Source organism: Cariama cristata, unplaced genomic scaffold, assembly GCF_000690535.1.
Source record: "Cariama cristata isolate BGI_N322 unplaced genomic scaffold, ASM69053v1 scaffold134, whole genome shotgun sequence".
NCBI lineage: Eukaryota > Metazoa > Chordata > Aves > Cariamiformes > Cariamidae > Cariama > Cariama cristata.
In genome coordinates, this window is record NW_009610984.1 from 20,874 (window position 1) to 47,034 (window position 26,161).

A 26,161-nucleotide genomic window follows, 5' to 3' on the forward strand; every position below is an offset into this window, starting at 1 on the left:
ATAGCAAATTTGTTATTCTAGTCCTGTATTTTCTTGCAGCATTTTTCTGTCGGATCTCTCAAGTGCTCAGGATACTTTCCGGTTGGTTTGTTTGTTTTTTTGTTCTTTTCGTGTTTAAGCTTAGTGAATTAGTACATGAGAGTTAAAGTATTACTGGGTTTTGCCTCTCTTGTGTCTAGCAACGTTTGTAGCATTACTGAAAATCATCATGAAATTTAGGGGGATGTTAAGGCTGTATAGAACTGAAGCTCTTCCTACACACTTGGGTAAAATCAGTAGAATCATTGCAATAAAATACTTTTACTATGTATAATTTTACTTTGCAATTTTATACGGTTTCATTCATAGTCTCCCAAAGAATGTAATATAAATTCTATTTCGTAATACTCATCTAATTCTAGTAATTATTTTTTTCTTCTTCTTCTTTAGGGTGTACCTCAGTTACCATGTGCCAAAGCATTGTATAACTACGAGGGAAAAGAACCTGGAGATCTTAAATTCAGTAAAGGAGACATCATCATTTTGCGTCGACAGGTGGATGAAAATTGGTATCACGGAGAAGTCAATGGCATCCATGGCTTTTTTCCTACCAATTTTGTTCAGATTATTAAACCTTTACCTCAACCTCCGCCTCAGTGCAAAGCACTTTATGACTTTGAAGTAAAAGACAAGGAAGCAGATAAAGACTGTTTACCATTTGCAAAGGTAAAAACATAATAAAATTATTATTTTCCTGTAATAGTTTTATTCACTTGGACAATAAGACTGTTCTGTAGTCTGGTCTGCATTTTTTTCAGTGGAGCTGCACAAATATGAAAAGGGCAGGCAATTCTGCAGGTATTTCTCCTATGTTGATTAGTTTTGCCTTCATTCTCTTCCTAAATTACATATAATTCCTCTGAGGTTTTATTATTGGCAAAGCTGTTTTTCATAATTGCAGTAGTAATATTCTTAATTTATGAGAAATAACCTATGTTATGAATTAAGTGTTCCATCTTTTAAAGAAACACTCATTTTAAATTGAAGTTGATACTGTTTTCAGCTTTGCATTCAGTACGTGACTTTTTTAGGTTCTAGATACAGACACAAAGTACTACTAAGCTTTGTCATTCTATAATATTACTAATTGCCTTTTAGAGAATATGATGTTTCTTCTTAGATCGTTTCTATTACAATTGATTTTCTGTCTTGCAAGGCACATAACGATACAGAGTTTTTAGCAGGAATCAGAGCTGTTCCTTTTTTTAGTTTCTGATTCTTTAGTTTATTAAATTGCACAAAAATGTTGCAAGATCAAATGTGAGCTAATCGCTTTTCTACCCTTGCCTATTAAAAATGAAAAGGATGGCTAAAATTGTGAAAAGGAAAGATAACCATTATCTGTCCACATGTTGATATTACAACACAGAACAGCAATACTGTTGATGATTGGCGTTAGCTTGCATATTTTGATTAACTTGTTGGCAAACTGGTTTTTGTTTGGGTTTTTTGGGTGTTGTTTTTTTTTTTAAAAATCTACAGTCTCACTTGAGTAAGCATATATGTTTCTAAATACTTTAACTTCCATATGAAGCAAGTAGGTATCTCAGTGTAAGTGAGAGCAATGTTTAATGTCCACATAAATCCGACTGGTTTTTGTTTGGGTTTTTTGGGTGGTTTGTTTTTTTTTTAAATCTGCATTCTCACTTGAGTAAGCATATATGTTTCCAAATATTTTAACTTCCATGTGAAGCAAGTAGGTATCTCAGTGTAAGCGAGAGCAATGTTTAATGTCCACATAAATCCTTTTTCTATGTAACATTCTCAAAACTGTATCTAATCCAAATGCTTCATGTAGATGTGAAAGAAATCATATCACTTACCAGTGTTCTTAAGTATGTAAGTAGAAAAGCAGCATCTAGGGAAGATTAGGTAGTGAGTTGTCAGTTGAGAAGGAAAAAGATTACAGTTCTGTTGATTAATGCCAAGGATTTAAAGGAGGACTGATGAGTACCGTGGACTGAACATGGCAGGAAGTTTGGCACTAAGGATAAAGTCGCTGATGAATACCATGGACTGAACACGGCAGGAAGTTTGGCACTAAGGATAAAGTCGGATGGCTGAGATTAGCTGTGGACAGTTAGCTGAACTCTGACAAAATAGGAGAAAGAACGGCTGAGACTGACTTCAACCCCAAAAGCAGCATGTTACTGTTACGGGGTGCCCTCTCTGTGGTTCTTGTCCGTGTACTGCCTTCTCTGATTACCTGTGCGTTATGGAGGGATGTTAAATTGGAAGCTTAATTACAGCTGGGAGACATAATGGTTGCATGTTCACACAGGATGATGTTCTGACTGTAATTCGCCGCGTGGATGAAAACTGGGCAGAAGGAATGCTGGCTGACAAGATAGGAATATTTCCAATATCATATGTTGAGGTGAGTAGAGTTGGGCCCTCAGTAAGGTTGTGCACACCGTGTATTTCACTTTCTAAAAGGAAAAACAGTTAGTACTGGCGATGATTCTAGAATAGTCTGAGATATACATAGTCTTAGACCTAAAATAATCTAGAAGCTATGTGCTTAGTTTGGGAAAGTTAATGACCTGAGCAGTTCAACCAGTGATTTTTACTTAGCTATTTGATACCTATTTTTATTGAATGGAATTGGAATGAGAGTACTTGGAGGCAGTCACTGTGTTTTCTTGTTAATACTGCAGTCATGCGGTCGAGCACAAACCACACTTAATCGCAAAATGGAAGCAATCGGCAGGTCAGAGAAACAGTAAGCTTTGCACTAATACCTGCCTCTCAAAACCAAATTAGCACAACTAGAAAGTCAAAGAATATAGGCGGCTGTTAAGCAGGTAAAGCATTGACTTTTACATCCCACAGACCCTTATATAAAACCTTCTGTATCTTCCTGCATTTCTCCTATGGGATACGAGAATTTACAGTGAGAGGTAGCAGTTGAGAAAGTTTCCCCAGCCTTTTAAGGTTTAAGAGTTGGAAGCTGTATCTTCTGTTTAGAAAGATTAAGAACAGTGTGTACAGCTGCAGCGATTATTAAAATTTGTGTTACAGAAAAATACAGAGGCTTGGAATAGTGTTTGTCTTTGTCTGATAGGTATGCTATGGATACTTGGTAAGATACACTTCTTGCACTGACAAGATTTTATTTAAATAAATGAGGCAGAATGATGAAAGAAATAAGTATTTTCACATTACCTGTGGGATGAGAAATATGTACCTCAAATCACAGAAGAAATGTGTAACTGTACTAAGAATCAAGTTAGGTTTTATTCATCCGATTTCTGAATGCCCTGATGAGATGGGAACTTTTGAAAAATGACTGTGTTCAACCAACACAGAATTTATTCTTTTTAAAAGGGAAAATATGTGTATTCATTTTTATAGGTTGATGTAAGGATCTGTATATCTAGGGACAGAAGTTTCACATGACTGAAAAAACAACAACAAAACCCAAAGGGTTTCAACCCGCTTAGTGCAATTCTGACTTCAGTTTAAGAAGTTTTTAAAAGCCAATTAAAAAAGTTCTTGCCTCTGGCTATTCATTCCTAGTTCCTTGCAATTAACTGCCCCTTCAGTCCAGCCAGTAAAGCTTTTTGTGGCGCTTTTTAAAACTAAATCACTTAGCCAAGTTAGAAAAAGCCCTTTCCTAGGGCAGCCGCTTGGACTAACTGTTCAGCTAACAACTCCATTTCCATCTCGGCAAAAGTTTGCCAAATGGAGGTATACTCTTGAAAAAAATTAATGTAAAAACGGTACTCTGTCACACAAATGTATTTCACTATTGATGTTTTCAGACAAATTCCATCAACTAAGAAAATGTATCTTCAATTAACCCTTTTTGAACAGCACAAGCACTTATGTACACACTTGCAAATCCCCACTAAAATGATATGGGAAATCTAGAATGATAAGTGATACCCAAAGAGATACTTCAGATCGGATAGGAGGGTTTTTTCAGTGTATACTAAACTGAAACGCATACTGAGGTGAAGGGCAGTGAGGTGTGCAGAAAACTATCAATTTGAATTTTGAAATACCTGTTTTCTGAGTTTACGTAACTATTATTCTGGGAAATATACAGGCAGTTGATACAAACAGGTAGATCAAACCATTCTTACCTATGTTGTTATTAAAGACATCGAAGATGAGAAATAAGTCATATTTTTGAGGTATTTTAAATATGGTATTTTTAGTTATATTTCCCAGTCCCATGATCATTGCCTGTTTTTATCATAATGACAGACATGTCTTTGTCTTGTGTATGTTAGTCCACATGTCCACGTCCTTTTGTTACGATTCAATGTTTGCTAGTCTGCTCTATTCTTTTATATTACTTTCACTTATTAAATTTGTAGTAATAATAAAAGCTAAGATTGAAAACATTTTGTGAGAAATTTTAATCATGAATCTGTTCAAAATATAGTTTAACTGACTCACAAAGCATTACAGCTTTATCCGTAGACACATAGCGCTGTGAAATAATTACTTCTCTCTGCAAATGAAAAATAGATAATGCAAACATTGCAAAAAATGAAATTCTGTTTTCTAAGAAGTGCTAAAACCAAACAAGCCCTCTAGTTTTGCTAGAGTAAGACTTGATTAACGTATCTAAATTACTAGATTTTTGACTGATGGAATTTCAACATGCTTGCATTAAAAGCAGGTCAGCCAGATTCTTGCACTGTGACACAATAAAGTGCAGTGAGTCTAGAAACTGTGTGATTAAGTTTGTAACACTTATGTTTATCGCTGTTCCAAAAAGAACGATTAATCAGAACTAACCAGATATTGTTAGAGTTTTTCTACGTAGAGTACAGTTCTGGGTACAATATGCATTTCTTAGACCTCAAATATGACATTTTGATGTGGTTTAACACATAGTGAACACACTCCAAATCTAATAAGAATTTAAATTTTTACAAGTTATTCAGGACTCATACAGAACAACTAGAAAAATACAAATACCCAGAACAGGAAAAGAAAAATCAGGGAAAAGGAATCACTTTTCAGTCAAAATGTTAGTAGAAAATAATGACAGCTTTTGTTTTCCCAAGTTAAGATGAACAACTGGGAAACACTTTTGTATTAATCCAGCTCCTCTAACTTTATAAATAAACAATCATAGAAAAGTAGGGGAAAAAAAAACCCCAAGTGATCTAAAACGTTCATTGTAGTAGAATTTTAAGTTCATTGTCATTTTATACAATTGCATCCATCAGTTAACATGGCATTTTAATCAATGAGAACATAAAATTTTATGTACCTAGTGTGTCAGGTTGTTGGGTTTTTTATTAGCATCTCCTCCTGTACCAAACAGGAGTGTTTTGAATCATATTTATTTTTTATTGTGTATTTACATTTTAAATTGGATTTTAGGCTGGATTTCTAGCACGGTCTTTTTAACATTGTACTTACTAGGCGAAACTTTGTCTATCACTGTTAGATGCTGTGATCTGGTTTAATGCGCTTAGACTTTTGTAACAATGCTAACTCAGAAGAAAGGTAAAACCTCTCATGGAAACATTCCTCTGCTTTTTGACTGGTTTACCTGCCTGGAATTTGTAACAGAAAATTTATGCAAAAAACGAATGTTGTATATTATGCCACATTGAGCAGTATTGTTAGAATACTGTTAGCAGTTACTAACAGTTACTAACAGCAATTACTATTAGCAGCAGTATTTTGAGTAGAAATTTACAGTCTAATCCCTACTATATTTGCCTGTGATAATCTCAGTGTTATCATTCCAGTGACAACTTATGAGCATCATAGTTTTGATTAATTTCCCCAATGAAAACTGCAGTACAGAACTCTTTTATTTGTTTCAAAAATTAATATAAATGCAACTTTGCTTATGGCTGTGATCTGTTCAAGATTTGCAAGACGATTCTTCTGCTGGTTTGGATAAAATATATCTGTTCCAAAGCTTGAATTGCAAAGCTGAATTTCTAAGCTATTCCTTATCCTCCAGGATGATGCCTAGCAAAAATAATAGCGTTAGATAAGGACAACGTTTGCCTTAGTTCCACTTACACTTCACTCCTTTGTTTCCAAATATATGTGAAAACGGAATGTCTAGAAAATGGAATTTGACTAATAATAGTGTTGGTAAGGTGGAAAAATAACTCCTTGACCTATGGTGATGTAGAAAAATTGCATAAATACAAACTTTGGATGAACACGAATAGAAAGATCATTTGAGGGAGAAGATGGTGTTTTCACTTAACTTCAGAAAGTGATGATATTTGAATTCTCACTATCTACGTGTGAGCGAAGAACACCTGAATTCGTTTGCAAACGAAGTACAGTAAAGCACAACTGTAAGAGACGTTGAAACAGGTTTTGCGTGGTAGTCTAGTTGATAATTTCTCCGGATGGCTGCAGGCGGGCGGAGGCCTATCTGTTAGCCTCAACCCTGCCGCAGCACTGAGCCGCGGCTCAGCCGGCCGCCTCTGCCGTACCCCCCTTTGGAAAGTTGTTCTGGTTCCTGGGTCTGGGCGGGAAGGGGAACTGGATTTCAGGCTGCTTGTTCCAGCAAAGGTTTTGTTGAATGGAAAAAACCAAATAAACGTGAATGTAAAAGTTAAAGAAACTTTGCTTCAAATATGTCTGTTCAGGAAAACAACTGATGTAGAAGATGTGGGAATAGATACAGGGGTGTTTGTTGCAGAAAGGAATACTGGATTGAAACACTTCATAGCATGAGTGGGATGCATTCCCATGGAGACCTTGAATGGTTGCTAGCCATTTTGTTGGAGAATGTGTGCGAGTTCTTCATTTTTCAAGGAAGAAATAAACTGCAAAATATTCTGCAACTATTGCTGTCCTCAGGTTACTTCTAAGAAAAGGCCAGTAATCAGTTCACTTCCATGTTTAGGTTTATGCTACTGTCCTGTGCTTGCTTCCCTACGTAAGAAAGCTCAGTATGTCGCTTTACTTGAATCAGCCTTGAATCAATGTGATTTCATCTGACTTCTAGAGGTAGCAGGCAGCGGATATTGCAGAGTTAAGGACTAGAGCATAATGTCCTTTCTTGATTGCAATTTTGCCTCTGAGTAGTCCACGCTAGCCCAACAGTAAGTGTGTCGAGTTTATAGTAAAAGACTTGTCCCTCTGTAATGACTAATTTGTGGAGTAGGTCACTATGTCACAGTTTTAAGTTGCATGGTTTAAATTCTGTTACAGTATGAATAAAAGGAAAATAGATATTTTTCTTAGTTATATTCAGGTGATTTTTATAAATAAAAAATACTAATGTATGACTTGTCTTTTGTAGTTTAACACAGCAGCCAAACAGCTGATAGAATTGGATAAGCCTTCAGGTTCTGCTGTTGACTCTGGAGAAGGTACCTCTGGGGCAGCGCACAACAATTCAACCCAAAAGCACACCGATACTAAGAAAAACACCAAAAAACGGCACTCTTTTACCTCCCTCACTATGTCCAACAAGTCTTCACAGTCTTCTCAGAATCGCCACTCAATGGAGATTAGTCCTCCTGTCCTCATCAGCTCCAGCAACCCAACCGCAGCAGCCCGCATAAGCGAGCTGACTGGACTTTCCTGTAGTGCCCCTTCTCAGGTAATTTACGTGAAATCAAATACAGATCTTGCATGTATCTTTTTTTTTAATTACTGTAAAGGCTTCTGATCTTGTCAGATTACTTCAAATTATTAATTACATGTAATGAGTATTAATGTACACTTTCACGAAGTTTATCTTCCAACATGAGAGCCTTTAAGGAAAACGTTTTGTCACGCTGCTTAGACAATGATAGCAAATGGTTTTGGTCTCGTACACTAATTTTTTTCACAGTTGTTAATTTCTTAAGTGCCACAAAGATTTTCATTAAACTGTGGAAACTAGAAACTGGAGAGATTTAATTTCTTGGTTTTCTTTCCTAAATTGAATATAATGCTGGATATTAATAAAGTGCATGCAAGTAAAAGGTAAATTCAACTTGAAAATTACATGAATTCCAGAAATATACCATATTAATCTGACTGTGATAAGTAGAAATATTTATCTGGCTTTATTTATTTGTTAATCTCCTGTTTCTTGAAAGCTTTTAGGTACAAGCTACAGTAATTTGTGAACAATTGTCTGTTTCACATAAAGATTACATTTTAGGAGAAGAGATGGTAATAGAGACTAAGAAGTTTTGGTGGCATTTTACAGGAGCTAGTAAATATGTTTTATTTGCATGTCTTTGGGAACTGACAGCCTTTTATGGGAAAAAAGAAAACTGTCATTGGTAAAAGTGGCACTGTGATCCAATACTGTTTGAGTATCTAACAAAAAATTAGTTCTAGTCTAAAGTTACGGATAGTGGAGTACTGGTGATTTTGACCATGAAGCTTACAGATGTGTCAAAACCGGCTCTTATTAAACTACTCAGAACTGACCGTGCTGGGTTTTGGTTTTTTGTGTTTTTTTCCCTTTGCCAGGTTCATATCGGTACTACAGGGCTAATTGTGACTCCACCCCCTAGCAGCCCAGTCACAACAGGGCCTTCATTTACCTTCCCATCAGAAGTTACCTACCAAGCTGCTCTTGGTGTAAGTATGGTTTAAGAAAACTCAGCCTTCCCATTTGTCTTTGGTTGGTACAGTCTGGTTTTGTTTCTTTTTTTTTCTCAAGTTCAGATACACTGATTTGAAATGATGATTTTATGATGATTGTCTATGTGACAGACAGGGGTATAAATTGAACTATAGCAAAAGCATTATTGATAGAATAATGTTTGTGTCTTGTCATGCATGTCCATTTCTCCAGCTTTCTTCTGTCATTTCTCTATACTAAACACAAGAAACACAGTTCCTTCAGAACAGTGTTGCTTTTCAGCATGAGTAGGAAGCAGATTATGCTGGGGGGAAGGTTAAGGGCAACAAGCAGGATCTTACAAAAACAAGTCAACTTGAGACCACAGCTGCCAGATATTTCTGTCTTACTTAACTCAATATTATCAAGATTCTCTGAAATAAGATTCAAAACTCTGCTTTCTCCTAATTAAATAAGATTATTTTAGTTGTGGCTATGCCTGTGGCAGATGAAGAACTAATCTAGCATGTCTGAGTTAGGTTCTTGGAGATCAGTATGAAAGACTTGCAAATGGCCATCTTTTAAATGAAGGAATACATTGCAATGCTGTTTCCTTTGGACAAAGAAAATCACATTGTCTTCAAAAAGTGCAGGATTTCTTTCCAAAACCAGCTGAAATTCTTTATTTTGCTATATTTGTGCTAGAGAAGCTCTGGAATGTCCTATATCATACCACACTTATCAGAGCCTGACCTTAACTGCAATAAAGATAGCGCATACCGGTTTTCGGAGATCTTCAAGGGAGCTTAATGAGCCTTTATTTTGATCATAGGAATTCTTGAAATTGAATTCTTGTTTTGAGTCCAAAAATTGCACCCCTAACCTTAGGGGGGGAGGGGGGCACAGTTGAATAATAAATCTCCACTTAGTTTTTAAAAAAAAAAAAAAAACAAAAAACAAAACTAAACCAAACAAAAAAAACCAACAACCTGAACAAAAAACCCCAAGGCTTGATCTTGTTTAGGTGTCTAATTATCCTTGCAGTCTTTAAAGCAAGTAAAACATGATGAACAACCTTGCTGCTAAATGTGTCTGGTTTTGTTTTCAACTTTTGGCACTTGGGTCATTTTACACATTTGTCTGCAAAATTGAAGGCAGACTTGTCTGTCTTCTGTTACCAACTTTTTGTTGTTTAAGCAAATGCTTAGGTGTGGCTTGGTTACAGCTGAGAGGTTGCATTTTGACAGCTTGCTTTGAGACTCTAAGTTTTGGTTTTCAGTTCTTAAAATTATGATGCTGTTGTTTTATGAATTATCTCCAGTACTTCCTTCTAGCATGGTGAGCACATGGTGAGCGCATTCCAGAACTGGGTACAGCACTGCATAGTCTCTTTCAGTGATGGAAATATCGATAGTAGGACTCTTTTACTTTTATCCTGGTAGTCTGATGTTTATATCTTGAGAATTTGCATCCGTTCATTTGGCTTGAGTGTAGCACAAAGTTTATGTTCAGCTAAATATCCACCGTGATCCCACAAATTGTCATCATCCTTAGTGATGTAGTAATTGCTCTCATCCAATTAAGTGTATTTTACGTTCTTTGTTCTTCAGACAGGTGACCTTATTATTGACAATTATACAGACAGTGTACTTTTGCCCTGCCTTACTGAGTAATGAAAGTTGTGCTGCGTAGCAATGCTGTGTCCTTTCATTGTGAACGACTCCTTCAATCAGTGGATCGTCTGTGCAATCCTACTGTTAAATGTATGCTAATCTGGAACCAATTAATAATATTTTTAGATTTAGGTTCGTATTTTAATGTCACAGAGCGGGTGAGGTTGGAAGGGACCTCTGGAGGCCATCTAGTCTAACCTCCCTGCTCAAGTAGGGGCCACCTAGAGCCGGTTGCCCAGGAGAGCGTCCAGATAGCTTTTGAGATCCCCTGAGCTTTCTCCAGACTGAGCAGTCCCAGCTCTCTCAACCTTTCCTCATAGGAGAGATGCTCCAGCCCTTTAATTATCTTGGTGGCCCTTCGCTGGGCTCTCCAGTATGTCCGTGTCTCTCTTGTACTGGGGAGCTCAGAACTGGTCACAGTACTCCAGGTTTAGCCTCATCGGTGCTGAGGAGAGGGGAAGAAGGATCACCTCCCTTGACCTGCTGGCAAGATTCCTCCTGATGAAGCCCAGGATACCATTAGCCTTCTTTGCCACAAGGACACATGGGTGGCTCATGTTCAGCTTGGTGTCTACCAGGAAGGATCCCCAGATCCTTTTTTTGCATGTGAGGCATACATCTAATGCTAGAAACAATTAGCTGCTTATATACTAATCCATGTAATCTTTTATACTTCTTTCATCCTGTCCTTCAGAAAATAACTGCGAGAACTGAGCAAATGAAATCAGTTTTGGTGTCATTTGTGCTGTTAGGCAGAATACAAGTCTAGCTACCATATATGCCGCAGACACTGAAGGATTGATTTGATTTGTGGCTGAGATACGTTTTGGAGAGGATGGGGTAGGCAGGATTCAAAGCATTATTTCAAAAGTTCTGTCAGAATTTGCCTCCCCCCCCCGCCCCCATCTCAGTAACAAACACTTTTGTTTGTTATTAAGAATCAGTAGTTCGTTCTTTGCCAACATGGAAGAATATTTTGGTGCTCAGGCAAAGTCATTAAACCACCTTGGGTGCTTTAGTTGCATAAGCTTGTTCAAAAGCCGTCTCACCATTGGTACCCACAGGAGTTAAATTACAGTGCTGAATGCCGCATGGAGTGAAACTCCTGCCATGTGATCTTCCTGTATCCTGGCATGCTACTTTGATAACCATGTTCCTAGTTATGTTTCCAATTAGGCATATAATTCCCATTGAGAATGAATTATTCTCTGCCATCCTCTTTAAAAGTCAATAACCTTCTGTACATAATGTTCTGTTTCTTCTTGACTTGTTTTCAGCATGACTAAAATACAAGCTGGCAGCTCAGGCTGGAGTCAGGTCGTTTCTGTGTTCTTTTACTATAGATGATATTAGATGATGATGCAGTTTATAGTCACAGACTGTGAAGTGTGTCTTTTACATCCACTTTTCCTCTTGCTTCATAAACTCTTGTTTTAATTTTAGAAATGTGCAAAACAGTTCTGACAGGTCAAGAGGGAAAGCGATGTTCTAGTCTCTCTAGATGTTTCCCTTCTGGAAATACTCTCCCTGACATTCTGAGCATTAATTTTAAGCTACAGAACAATTGTGATCGTATGACTTATTACATCAGAAGTGGTTGGCTTGAGTCCTTTTGCTTTTGTGTTTTTTTTGCCTTTGTAAGTATAATCTCCTGCATTTCTCTAAGCTTCTCCCCTTAGCTTTTTCTTCATTTCTGAATACTAAGCAAATTGACAAGGAAGTTGGATTGGAAGAGGGAGAGTTTCTCTTTAGCATGAAGACGGTTTAATTGGATCTTCTTCCTGTCGATCATTTTGGTGTTTATAACACTATTTAAAGTAATTGGTTGGTCTTTGAGAGCAAGCCGTTTATACAACTTCTTTTACTTCTTGCCAAACTCAGATGAAGGGAGAAAGAAGAAATCGGAAAGGATGAGCATGATTCCCCATCAGTGAAGAAGAGATGATATATTCCTTTACAGTAATCTTGAATTTATGCGTCGTTGCCACATTTATTTGTCCTGAATCTAGAAGCAAAGAAAAGCCAGTGTCTTCTCTTATCTTCTGTAAGAAAGATGGCTTTTTTATTGTTAAGAGGAGATAGTTTGAGCTGTCTTGTTGGGTAGCAAGTTTCTCTAAGACAGTTGGGATTAATTCCTAGCCCAAAGGAGCCTGTGAGTCTTTTACCTGTCTGCTCATAGAGGATCACATTTTAGTTTGTTATGTTGTTATTTTGGGAAATATTATAGTGGTTCAAAAAACGCCAATTGTATTAATTTTATTTTGTCCATAATAATCTTTTGTAGATGCTCTTTGGTACCAAACGTTGTATGAAGTAAGTAATTTACAAATTTGCAGCCAAAATTGACACAAATACGACTTAGGAATGAGAGTGCTTTTGTCGAGTGATCATATATGCTATCTGCTGCTTGTATCACTTAAGCAAATTTTAATTTGCATTCAGAAAACCTGTGGTAATTGTTTTAAAGCTTTATTTTACAGCAGCAGTTCTTTAGCCTAGTTCTTTAGACGGCAGTGTTACTTCTTGTTTTGTGTTTTGAGGTTTGATTCTTTGAAATTGAAGAAGCTATGAACTGAGACAAACTTCTCACAGCTGAGGCTTTTGACTGTGATATCACTTGCACTGTTCTCTGGGGCTTCAAACCACAACTTTGCCCTTAATGGGGGCATTAATTGGTCTGCTCTTCTTGGCCCGTGGCATTTTTGAACCTTGTAGGTGCTTAGTGTATTTGAAGTTCTTTATAAAATATAAATAGCAGATGTCAAGTTCAATAGTTGTTCGGTGAAAATATGCACGTACAATTATGTAAGGCTCATTTACTTGGGAGGAAATTCTTGGAGGTAATTTATAAGGTAGTTATCTAATCTAGTTGCCATAGATTTTGCTGAAAAAACTCTTAAAGGAAGTATGTGATTTGAACCATGATAAGGGAGAAACAGAGACAAAATATACCACAGCAAAGTTAGAGTTACATTCAAAAGCAGCAGAAGAAAAACAGAATGTGGCAACAACAGGTAACGTACCTTCCTTTCATTCTGCCTTTACAGTCTCTGGAGAAGTTAAAAGTATTTTGGACTGCAATCGACCTAGATATCCATATTGTTACTTCTGCAGATTGAATATGTTGACTTTGAAATGGTGTCTTGGTACTGCACCTAACTAGCAGAAATAGATGGTCTATATTTGGATGGTTTACATTCACTTACGTGCTGAAGGTTTCAAAAATTTTAAAAAATCCCCATTTTTTTTCTGGTCCTGTTCTCTTGCCCACACACACAAAAAAATTGCCCCTCTATGTTAAAAGTATATAAGGTAGTCTGAATTACTATTAATGAGGCACAAGCTGTGAGGGTTATGGTATACTGATGACATTTAGCTCTCTTTCATGTAGTTCCAGCTGATTCAATAGTGTAAGTCAGTCAGGAGGAGGTTTAAATGAGAACTGTCTGAGTTTTAACCAACAAAAATTCAAATCAACTTTTATTGGGAAGAGGAAGCAGCTGAAAGAAAGTAGGAGGTTTTGTATGAGAGGCCTGTTCTTGATAACATATATTCATAATTTAGGAATTTTGTTAAACATGAGCCTTAATTTGTTAGCCCTCAGGGGATTTTGCAAGTCATTTTTTTTCCTAGACCTTGTGGGAGCAAAGGCAGTTAATGAATGTGTTTTGTTTTGTTTTTTTCCACTGCTGTGCCTTTTGTTATTCTTTGGGTGAGCTGATTATTGATCTTCGGTTGACTGATACGGGAATGCAGCCTAATTATATTTAAATTTAGTAATATGTATGTGTTTCTGGAGCATGAGTATAGGTACTATTTGAAGTTTTTACATAAATTAAATATCAAAATATGCAATGTTTCATCTTCCAAGAAAAAAAAAAAAATTTATTTGCTGGCTTATATGTTTGAAAGTACCCTTGGTGCCTAAAAACTAGTTGCAGAAACTTTCAGTTTTTCCCCCTCAACTACCGAAAATAAAAATACTGTTAGTTATTTTGATAAGCATATTTTATTAAATCACGTGGGGTTTGCATATATTCTTTCACAGAATGTTGAATATGGGGACCATCAAAACTAGCTTGTGTTCTAGAGGTAGGTGTGTTTCTCAGTAGCTAGAAAAATGGTTGCATGCTAGAAAACTTGCTGAAATCTTGGCTAGAGCATTTGGATCTATTTTATCAAGTTGTAGCAGTGCAAGTTGAGGAACCTTAGTTCTCCAAAGCCTATCAGGTAGTTTATTTCGATTTCTTAAGTACTCACCAAGTCTTTGGGAGTTTAATTGGGCTGTGGCTCACTGCAGGTTTCATTACCATAGTAATACACACGGGGAGGGGAGCAGAACCTGAATAAAGCAGAATAAAACAGAGCTGGGAAGGTGCCTTTATTGCAGCTGCAAATTCAATTTATACTGTGTGTTCAAATGAATAAAATACAACGCCCAGCGTTTATAACTTTGGAGATGCAGGAAGTGTGGAATCGTGACAACCTTGATATTGTGCATGAAGAGGTTTAATTTTAAAGATTTCCAGCTAATCATCTCTTAATGTAGATTTACAGGTTCTACCGTGTATAAAGGAATCTAGATGACAAAAAAAAAGATTTGAATTTATAGTCCATAGACAGGTTGCCTAAAAGATGCTCACATTAGCTTGGATTCAGCTAAGACATCCGTTGAAGCTGACTGGGAGGGGGCAATAACTTCTGCTGTAAAGCAACTGCAAGAGAAATGTTGGTATGTCAGTAAGAATTGTCAAGATATTTTTAAACGATTGTTGGATGGATGGGGATCTAGAATGTGTAATAAATGCAACTGCCGTTCTTGTAAGTAACGCAACTATTAGTATCAAAGCTCACAGTGATGTTTCTCCAGGGGTTCACGTCTGCGTTGTGTTGGATACAGGAAACCTATTCGGTCTTAAGAAATTGTTAGTGTACGGTCAGGAAAAAAGCTTTAAGTAAAATAGGACTATTTCACAATATACTATGCAATTTATATCATAACTAAGTATAAGAATTTTGACTGAAAAACTGTAAGAGTTAATCAGTTTTGTCTAGATTTGAAAGTTTTTAATCATGCAGTTCTTTACTGTGTCTTGACAGCGCAGGACTAGTTCACAGAGCTGTCTTTTTATTAATAATTTCACCAAATGCAGTAAGGTAATAATCACACAGTGTAGAGCTAAAACTTATTTTCCTTATAGGGTTTTTGTTTAGAAAAGCAAAAAAAAACCCTGTCAAAGTAAGCTATTTGAGGGGAATTAAATGACTTCCAATTATTTATTTTCCAAACTAATAATGTAATGCTGTGCATTTATATTCTGATGGACTGGAAGAGCCAGGCAGTACTTCAGGACATTTTCAGGGTTTTATTACCCTTTTTATGTGCGTTATAACACAAATAATTCATTTGGAAGGGGGGGGGGGGGGGGGTCTCCTTTTGTAAGAGACTTTTCCCAGGAGTGTCAGTACACAAGGTCCTAAAGAATTGTCCGAGGCTTTACAGAGCAGAAGGTAACAATTGCTCCATTGATTCTCAAAAAGGCATAGAAGCCTGTAGGCAGGACCCCCATTACGATCTGCCTGTGAAGGAACTGTGCCTCTTTACTGGGGTGTTTGTTAAAGATTACCAATCTTGATAATACTGAATTTCAAAAGCTAACTCTTTAAACTAGAAGAATAGGAGAAAGTGGTAACAATAGCTCAGTGACTGTGGTCTCATATTGTGCTCGCTTTTGTAACCCATACATCAAAAGAAAATTTCCCCCAGAAGGGGTGGGTTTGGGTGCAGTGTTGCTGAATTGTATGTTATGTTTCAGCTTCAGGTTACAAAAACAATCAGGTTTTGAAGTACAGGCAGCAGTAGGGTGCAAAATCTACCTCCTGGAAGGCTTCTGAATTTTGTTGAGTCCTATCCTAAAGATGTTATAATTAGAAATAATGCTTTCCGTTTTTCCTGTGCTGAGAAATTGCTTGTCATTTGGTTAATTAGCTGCCAAGACTTCAAGGTTTTAAACTGGAAAAAGAGAAATACAGACAAACGTAACTCTCCAGTTATATTGTACCAGTAGATAAAGGAATACTGAACTCTGCTGTTTTTTTGGTCCCCATTTCCTTAGAATATCATACTTTTTTTTTTTTGCAGCTGATTCAACTCGTCAAACAGTATTGACCATTTGTTGCCTTTTTTTTTGTTCTCATAAAATCAGAATATGAATCCCCCGCTTCCGCCACCACCTCTCTTGTCTCCTGCAATCATTGCATCGGCCTCTTCTGGACCTCAGTCTGCAGGTGTAATACAAAGGCCTACGTCAGGATCAACCGACCAAGTGGCCCATTTACGACCACAAACTCGTCCAAGTGTGTAAGTAAAATTGAAACTTTTCGCCAGTCAGAAAAATGGAACAAGATCAATAACTTCACCTGTACTTATATCACACCAGCTAGCTATGTTCTGCTAGAATTCCCAGAAAGCCAAGCATACAACTCGGAACAAAAGCAGCAAAACATACCTAAAGGTGATACCCCCAAACAGCCTTCGTACTGACGGTTATTTATGTCTTAGGTAAATATAATAAGCTGTTGCTGCCTATAGAAAGAACTCGCTTCAAAAATATGAAGTATTTATCATGCAGAAGATGAATGAATTCTTGAGTTAGCAATGAAGACTGTGTAACTTGCAAGTGGCAAATACTGGAGTGAATTTATTCAACATTTTCTGTTATGTATGGTATGAAAAGGCTATTCTCGTATGGAGTAACTTATGCCAAAACACAGAAAGCGCTGTATTTAATTTAGACTGTTACATTAGCATGTCATTGTCAGGCAGCTTGTGTAAGCTGCAGTTGAAATTTGACTGAAGATTCTACAGTTCACTTAATTAGTGGGTGGCAATTGGAATGAAGGCAGAAAGCTACTAGTTAGCATGATGTCTTCACACTTGTATTACAAGCAAATCTGCGTCATCCTTCTGGGTGAAAATATTTTGTATATTAACATGTGTTGCTTTCAGCATCTTTCTTCTTGGAAACTTCTTTGTGTGCAGCTTGGAGAATAAGAACGATAAAAGAAAAAATAAAATTCAGGAGCCATCTAATAGGACACGTTTGAATAATGCAAGGACCGCTTTTGTTCTGTGTCCTTGTTTTTATCTTCCCACCAGGTTTCCTCCCACTCCAAAAGAGCACCCTTCTTGTATAGCAGGTGCATCTGGATTTGGGCTGTTTCTTTGGTGTCGAGAATTTTAACGCTGCTTGTTATGGATTATTGTGCTTAGTGGATTTAATCAAGTTCCCATCTCATTTATTCCTATCCTCTATCTTCAAAGGGTTGCTATGTATGAAGATGCTAATGAAACTTGGACTGGTTTAACTAAAAGGGAAGTTAATGAACACCAATTAAAGCACATCAGTTGCTTTCCCATAGAGCTTCAGTATGTGGCTTTGTAGATCACCCCTAAATCATGTACCAGTGAAGTTTTTTGTTGCCGGTGTATCATACGTTGCCTATAAAGCGTATTTTGGACTTGCTTTACCAGGTACCTATATTGCCTTTAAAGCATTTTTGCAGATAATGCAACGTTTCCTGGGTGGACAGCAAGGAACAAAAATACAGCGCAAAAAGGAGAAGCGTACAGTTAATGCTATCGTTACTGTGCCCAAGAGACAATTTTGACAAAAGAATGTTTCATAAAGCCACTTTGTAACCCCAAGGGTAAAAAGGGGAGTGGGAAAGACTAACATTGCAAGTAACTGTGGATTCTTTTTCAAAAAAGGGGATAGTCTACCCGCCTACCCTAATTGGCTGCCTCTTGTGAAAAGTGTATTCTTTTTTTGAGAAAATGTGATTTATTGGAATGCTATTTCCCATATTATCCATGATTATATAAACATTTTTATATAAACGGTTTAAGTAGTTTTCTTATATTCAAACTGTGGCAGAAAATACAACACTGTGGTGGTTAAAACAGTATCGCTTTTCAATGTGATAATAGGAAACTGTGCAATCTTATTTGAAAGCTTCCTTAGGAATATTCCAGAATGCAACTACAGGACCTTCAGTTTTAATTTTACTTTTTTTTTTTCCTGCTAAGAATGTCTTTTTAAAAATAAAAAATACAAAATGTTTTTGAACTCTCAGTGTGATTTCAGATGCACTGTGTCATACATTAATGTTGCTTAGAAGGAAGAAAAGGAGATAAACTTCAGAAGTGAATAACTGCTAGCTACCTTACCTATAGACTTCAAGTTCTAGTAACATATCTTTTTTCTGGCACTGCAGTTGTACAGAGAGATTCCAATTTTGCAATATGAAAAGTTGCTCTGATACTGATCTTTCGCTCCCAGCTGACAGAACTTCTCTGTGCTCCCCACCCCTCCGCCCAAAAAAAAAGTTGGCATGCCACAAAGTGTAGGAGATACTAGAAGCAGGTGTAGGGAGAGAGAAGTGGGATATGCTGGGCTCTGTAGTTGATAAACAACTATTTAATTAAGTTTGCTAACTTAATTAAGAAAATGGACAGTCTTATTAGAACTATTGTACATTACATTAAAGTGCAGTTAGAAGGATATTCTTAATGGTCATTGTTTCCCTTAATATTGCCATAACTTCTGTTTTAATATTGTAATAGTATGATGGATCAACATAACCTGATCAACATCACCCTTTCTGCGATGCCTTCTCGTCTCTGACTGAACTCTGCTAGAGAACATAAGTGATGTTTTCAATTGCTTTAGGTTTATCAGTTGCATCTACTTTCCTGTCTTTTAGGTATATTGCTATATACCCTTACACTCCTCGAAAAGAAGATGAACTGGAACTGCGGAAGGGAGAAATGTTCTTAGTGTTTGAGCGCTGTCAAGATGGCTGGTTCAAGGGAACTTCCATGCATACAAGCAAGATTGGTGTTTTTCCTGGAAATTATGTGGCTCCAGTTACAAGGTATACTTTTGTACAAATGTCTAAATAGTTTCGCAGGTCCAAAATTACTCTCTTCTTGTATTTAATGCTAAAATTGGGTAATAGAAGAGCTGCGAGTTTTAGTAAGTAGCTCATTTTTCAGTTGTGTTTTAGTGTTTTGCTTTTAATTTTGGCAGGACAGTGACAAGCGCATCACAAACAAAAGTTCCCATGTCTACCGCTGGCCAAACAGGGCGAGTGGTAACTATGGTCAGCCCTTCCACTGCTAGCGGAACATCTCAGAAGCTCCAGGGGAACGGTGTGGCAGTGAACTCCAGCACAGTACCCACAGCTGTGGTCTCTGCAGCGCATATCCAAACTAGTCCGCAAACCAAGGTCCTTATGCACGTGACAGGACAAATGACAGTCAACCAGGCTCGCAATGCAGTTAGAACAGGTAAAAAATAAAAAATATTTTTAAAAAATAAAGCTTTTTATGTGTGGTAGACAAACTGTAGGGTCTGTTTGGGCTAGTGGCTGGAGTCAAGGTATGTGTAAATATGTGCTGGGTATTTTTTCAAGGCATTTTTTTAGGTCGTTTTTTAGAGTTGAATGCTTTCTGAAATTACAATATATCTCTCTGAATTGTTGAATCTTTTATTCTTCTCTAAGCAACTTTGTGTACGTACACACTCCTACTGTTGAGAATTTATATGCAAGTACTTTAGGTGGAATTTTTTTTTTATTCCAGCAGTGTCTGGGTTGGGGACATTCTTTGAGCTTCTCCACTCATAAGCAATTCATATAGTAAGAAAACTGATAAGAACATGTAAGTCATAGCTTATTGTTTTGTGTTAACTGTGTAACAGCTACAGACTGCTCCACTTTAGCATTCACTTTTAAATTATCTCCTAAGATCTTTGAAGACCTTTAGTATTCATTCCTTCTTTTTCAGGTCTCTGGCTCAGGGTTGGTCCTTAGGCATTCCAGTTTGTTCTCTAACCTTGACAGCAACTTCTTTCAGCTTTGACACTAAAACATTGAGGCTATACTGGCTTTTAGATCCATACGATCTATGTCATAAAATTCTGTATTTCTGACAGGTATAACTCTGCTTTTGCGATCTGGGGCAGGCCACATCATAGTGAAACATGCCTTCTTGTTATTTAAACCCAGATCCAAAAAGATTGATAGTGGTGTTTTCAAGAGTTTTTTGTTTACCAAATCCATGCACTCCTCTGTGGATTTGCCAGGCTAGGAAAATACCACACAACTGGAGCCTAATCTGTTCCAGTTGCTCCTAGGGCCTCAAAAGAAAAGGAAAAAAAAAAACCAAAACCAAACCAAAACCCAACAAACCCTCCGTTTCAGACTATCCCAGCGCTCCCTCTTTCAGTCCTCAGTTTGAGGCCTAAGATCTCTTGGCTGAGAGAGTCATGACAAAGGGGTTTTTTTATCACGAGATTCTTATTGGCAGAGCAGAAGATAAAGCAAAAGATTGGAATGGTATTGTGTGTTATCCTCTTAAGGATGATTGTTTTGTTATGGACTCAAGATCCATGAATTAGCCAAGTCCCTCTTTAGAGTCATGCATCTCCTAAACACCCTGTGCGTGTTCAGATGTCAGCACCAGATTTGCTTTTGGAGGTAGGATATGTACGTATATGTCTTCAGATATTTTATTGCCTTAATTGACCCCATCTTCCTCCAGTCTCATCTTAGGCTGGTATAGATGTGATAGTCCTCTGTAACAACTTTAATTTTTACCTTTAAATAAAAGTAACCAGGTGCTATTGGCAGCTGGTAAGAGAAACTAAGCAAAGCATCTGTACTTTCCTGCCTCTCAGGCATAGGTGGTTTCCACTCTAAATCCTTCTTTTGAACTACCTAGAAGCTTGCACGTGACAGCTCAAAGGAGAAGGCTCCTGTGGGCTCCAGAGGCCTTTCTGTCCCTGCATTTCTGCACCGCTGTGAAGATGAATAAGCTCTTACAGTTCCATTCAGCTGGAAAACATGACAATGCATTTTCCACCAACTTTTCAGATCCAAAATGGAAAAATCAGAGCGGCTGAACTCTCTTCACAGAGAACTGAACATTGGATTGTGGTGTAAAGGTGTACCGTTCAGTCACAATTACGGATCCATCCCTTAGAAGAGCCTGAGAACGGAAGCAATAATGTCTGCTTTATGTTCAGATGTTACAGTGAACTTTGTAGTCAGCATCTGAAACGTGATCATCTTGAGCTTTCTCTAGCGCCTTTGCTGAGTGTTACTGTCTTGACAAGGCTTCGCAGACCAATGCTGCATTTTGCAGGGCTGTTCTTCAGTTTCAGTTTAGCTCAGGACTTCGAGGACCCTTCTTCAAACAATCTTAGTGAGACATTGATTAACAGCACCCTCGCTGAGGGAGTATGCGTTCTTTGATTGAAAGGAACTGGGAAGAAATTGTATATTCTGCCTATCTCACTAAAGACTGAACTGTATGAAAATAGGGTGACTTGAAGCATTTTTCCTATGGATTCCATCAGGGATAAGAAAACAAAACCAGAAAGCTGTTCCATGCTTGTACTCCATTGAGTGCATGTAAGTGTAGACATATCTGGAAGAATAGCAGCTACTTGTAAGAAAACTGACTTAGTCTCACAAACAAAAGGCAGCGTTAACAATTGGTTTTTTACAAAAAAATCTTGCTGCGCTCTCCTTATGTTCCTTTTTGAAACGTTCATGGTACTCGGAGTTAGGAAGAGTCTGCTACAGGGGAAGACGTTGTGTATCAAAAAATAGAAAGAATTTGTGTTGCTTATTGTAAAGATTGTAATTGGGTACAATGCTGTAGGATTGTTACATCGAATTTGTGAACTTTGTCAGTCTTCTTTAATATGCTGTTGATGCAGTCTGACCAAACTACCAGGGGAACGTGTAGAGAGCAGACTAAAGACAGCAGGTGCTGGAGGCTTGATTCCAGGATATCGTTTATAACACGCCCAAAACTTTAATTAGTATCTGAAAAATCAGAGTGAATTGATAACATCCGAGATGTACGTGCACCAAGCTAGAGGGATGACCCCTCCTTAGAAATTAAGTTTCAGGGTATTTGAAGGAAAGACTGTGAGCACCTCTGCTGCATTTTGCCTCATTATTCAGTTAAGATGTCTGCACTTCGTCCCACCCAGTGGTGCAGAGATGCCCAAGCTGTTCAAATCATCCAAAGGCGTGTATGGTTGACCGTATAACTAGAATAGCAATGTTGCTTCTTGGAAATGATGAATGAGTTCATGCAGAGCTCGGTGCTTTGCAGCTAGGCTGCAGCTTAGGTTAGTATATTCAGCCCTGTGCTATTCTCCAACTTCCAGTGTAGATGTTCCTTTTATTTCACAGGGGTATGAGTAAATCCACTTCTATATTTAAACATCCCACGAGACAATAGCTTACCTTTTTCAGAGAAACCACTCATAGCAGTAATTGCCACCGTACTTATTGTTTGAAAGACCCACTAAATCTGTTGTGGATTTTGTGAATCGTTTAGGGAAAACAATCCAATTATATTTTTAGCAGCTTCAATGAGGAGTGTTTCTTCCTACTTTGTTTTATGTGCCCAGACAACTGCACAGCATATTGAAAGGCGCAAACAAGTTCCACGCAGTATATAGCTAGCTCTTACAGACTAAAATGTAGTCTTCGCTTTGCATCTCTGTATGTGAAGCATTTTAGTTAGCAGCTTGGATTTCTCCACCGTAGTTGTAGTGCTGTTATTCTTCTGTTGCATACTGGTGCAAGTAGGGTATGCTGTTTCTTTATTCTGGTGAGATAAATTTGATGCTGTGTAAGATGTCATTATAATAATATAAACAGAAGTTATGAAGGTAAGGAGGAAGCTTCTTATGACTGATCAGCTATAACACAGTGATTGTACCTCAATTTGTGCATCTTGTGAAAAGACCAAGTCTCTCACGTTTTGTTCTTTTGTTCTAGTTGCTGCACACAGTCAAGAAAGACCTACGGCAGCAGTAACGCCCATACAAGCACAGAGTCCAACATGCCTTATTCCTGCAGCTGTGATCATTCCCCACCACTCTGTTGCTTCCCAGCAGCTCCAGCCCCAGCTTCCAAATACTGCTGCTTACGTCACGGCTGTGAATGTGAACCGTTCAACCATCCCGCTGGCATGTGCAGCAGCTTCTTTGAATTCTCCCAACGTTGCTGCTTCATCTTTGGAGGGAGATGTTAGCGGAAGAACTGTAAACACTCACCCTGGAGCTCCTGCATCTCTGGAGAGTGCTTTAGCAGCTGGTGGAAATGCTGCTGCCACTAAAGCAGACAAGGACAGCAAGGTGGGTAGAGAATAAAGTCATTCCCTTGAATTCTCCCATTTTTGTTATGCAAACTTTTAAGAGACACCTATTTTTTTTTTTTTTGTTACGTTTGCTGAACGGCAGCATTGTAAGGCGTTTAGGACTGAGCCTGAAACTCAGGCAGCCACTTTGTGACTACAGCTGTGGGCAAATTTATTCTTGGCCATACAAGAATAATTTAGGACGGACAAAATACAGAGCAGACCTTGGAGAAGGGTTAAAATAGGGTAGCAGGTTCATGCCTTAAGCAAGAAAAACAAAAGATGAATGGATAAAGTTCAGAACTATTACATTGACTGTTGGAATTTAAAATATTTTGTTTTTCTTTACCTGCATTCAGTTTCCTGAATACTTTCGAAAGTTGTATGGTTAGCAAATGTTATCAGTAAGTATGTGTAAACCAATAAGCCTGCAATGCAAAAAAAACACCAACCAAAAAAAAAACCACCCAAGGGGGAAAAAAAAGGCAAAAACAAAACCCATGAACTTTCAGGAACATAAACAGTTCAGACTAATAAAATAAACCTAATGTTTAGTGAAAATCAGTATTCTTTTAGGTTGCCTGCCTTATTAAGCAGACACACTGAGAGATTATGAAAAACAAGTTACTAGCAATGTTGATTGGAGAAAGAAAAAAAACCCACGCCATAACTGTCTTTTCTAAATGTAGATCAGTAGAGTCTGCAGTGATTCTGCTTTCCTTCCTTCTATTTGAAGTATTTTCTTCTGTGTCTAAACTCATTCTCACTGTCCAACAAACCATGTGATTATGCTGCATTGTAGGCAGAAACATTCCTCCAACTTTCTAACTGGTTTTGTTTTACGATTGTGGTGTAGTTAGAAATTTTTTTTTTCTCCTTTTGACAACTTTCTTTACATCTGAGATGTTTTAGTCTTTAACTTACTACTCTTCAGCCACATGCACTCCTTCATGAAGTTTATGAAGGTTTTAATCATAGGCTGTACACTAATCTCGCTCACTTTTTAATTACTTCTGTTGATTATTGTTGAATGGAGGTACCTAGAAGTTTGTTTTAAAATTACTTTAGCCATAACCACTGAAATCAGACTGAGGTGCCCTTTGGCAGGGCTTTTAGAAAACGTATTTATAGTTTAAAGTTAAAGATGCTAATGTATTTGGACTATGTTAGTTTCTCTGAGTTTGTCTTTTTCTTTCCCGTTTGCTAGACAGCAGTTCTGTTCTGAAACAGCTTTAAGTCATTGGAGACTTCGAAGAAGGACCAAAGATTTTTTCATTCACAGTTCACCAATTGCACTGCATCCCAAGCTATAATAAAAATCTCACATTGCTCATGCTTTTCTCTTTCTGTGGTTAAATAGCTTATTTCTGTCTCCAGGGCTTAGAATCTGGCACTTCTCATAAGCACTAAATTCACTCAGTCAAAGGGTTGGTAAGAGGATCAGTGCCACACCCCTTAAAAAAAAGACAAGAAACACAAAAGCTACTTAAATAATCCTCTTCAGGGTAAGTAATAGTCTTCAGGGATTCCTGTCTGGACAAGCAGAAAGAATGTTTACAATTCTCCCCTCTAGCAGAGCAGCAAAACACAATACATTCCCCTTGTGGCAAATTTCTGTTAAATCATGAAGGTCTTCCCTCACTGAGGGAGGATAAATAAAAGACACTTATCTAAACAGCAGCCTCCAGGGCAGACTTTTCTCCCTGCTTGGTTTGAAATGACTCTTTATGCCTTCCTGGAAACTTCCATGTTAATGAAACGGTTTACTTCTTAGATTCCCATTGTGGGAATCTAACTCCTCGCTCCTTTTTCTAGACAGCCTTTTGGGCCAGTGCCATTGGCTTTTAAGGTAAGCCTTAACTAAGCAAAAGGACTTAGCTGGTTTATGGTCTAAATGACTTAATGTTTTTCTCTTCAGAATTGTAATAACTATCTTTCTCTCTTACAATTTGCATAATTATCTTTTGTAATATGTACAGTCTCAAATATCTCCTCATAATTTACTGAGTCCTCTCTGATCACAATGTCATCTGTCAGAAGGAGGTGTTCAACTCCGCGGGAGACTTTTGTTCTAAACTGAGGCACTGCTTTTGGTTTACAGAAAGAAAAAAAAGGTTTGCTGAAACTGCTTTCTGGAGCATCCACTAAACGCAAGCCCCGATTGTCACCTCCAGCATCACCAACACTGGAGGCTGAGCAAGCAGCCGCAGAGTTAGCCCTGCAAGGTGCAGTCGGGCCAGAGCTTCCGTCAGCAGGCGGTCACAGCAAAGCTGGGTCCTGTCCCACCGACAGTGAAGTCTCTGGGCTGGCACAGGAGACGATGCATCGGAAAACAAGTTCCCTGGATTCCTCTATTCCAATAGCACCGCCACCTCGGCAGCCTTGCTCATCCCTGGGTCCGGTCCTGAATGAGTCCAGGCCTCTTGTCTGTGAAAGGTAAATTATCTGACACAGCTAGGCTCAGGCAAACCGAGAAAAAAAAAATTCAGTCTCTGACACTTGCAGTGTATGTTAGAGCTGCTTCAAAATGCTGAGATTTTTATAGCAAGATGAAACTTAGCTTTTAACGCTGCTTTAGATGCTTATCAACCAACACTCATGCTTATGTTTGTTTACTTTTTGTGTTACTTTGAGGTTTTGCAGTGAATAGACTCTCAAATACGGTGATCGCAGGTTTGGTACGAGAATCGAGGTAGATGAAATAGGCCTCCT

At 37.9% G+C, this 26,161-nt stretch overlaps 1 protein-coding gene across 1 annotated transcript in view; it reads left to right on the forward strand.

The window, feature by feature from the left end:
* Nucleotides 1-429: 429 nt before the first annotated feature.
* SH3RF1 (SH3 domain containing ring finger 1) overlaps nucleotides 430-26,161 on the forward strand; it is a gene marked incomplete at its 5' end in the record, with an annotated part of 33,104 nt that continues 7,372 nt past the window's right edge. Inside the window, 9 exons of the mRNA XM_009698056.1 lie at nucleotides 430-705; nucleotides 2,321-2,416; nucleotides 7,286-7,588; nucleotides 8,455-8,565; nucleotides 16,428-16,582; nucleotides 18,988-19,158; nucleotides 19,314-19,573; nucleotides 23,089-23,447; nucleotides 25,551-25,885. Of these exons, the coding sequence (XP_009696358.1) occupies nucleotides 430-705; nucleotides 2,321-2,416; nucleotides 7,286-7,588; nucleotides 8,455-8,565; nucleotides 16,428-16,582; nucleotides 18,988-19,158; nucleotides 19,314-19,573; nucleotides 23,089-23,447; nucleotides 25,551-25,885 (2,066 nt within the window). The remainder of the gene's footprint in view (nucleotides 706-2,320; nucleotides 2,417-7,285; nucleotides 7,589-8,454; nucleotides 8,566-16,427; nucleotides 16,583-18,987; nucleotides 19,159-19,313; nucleotides 19,574-23,088; nucleotides 23,448-25,550; nucleotides 25,886-26,161) is intronic.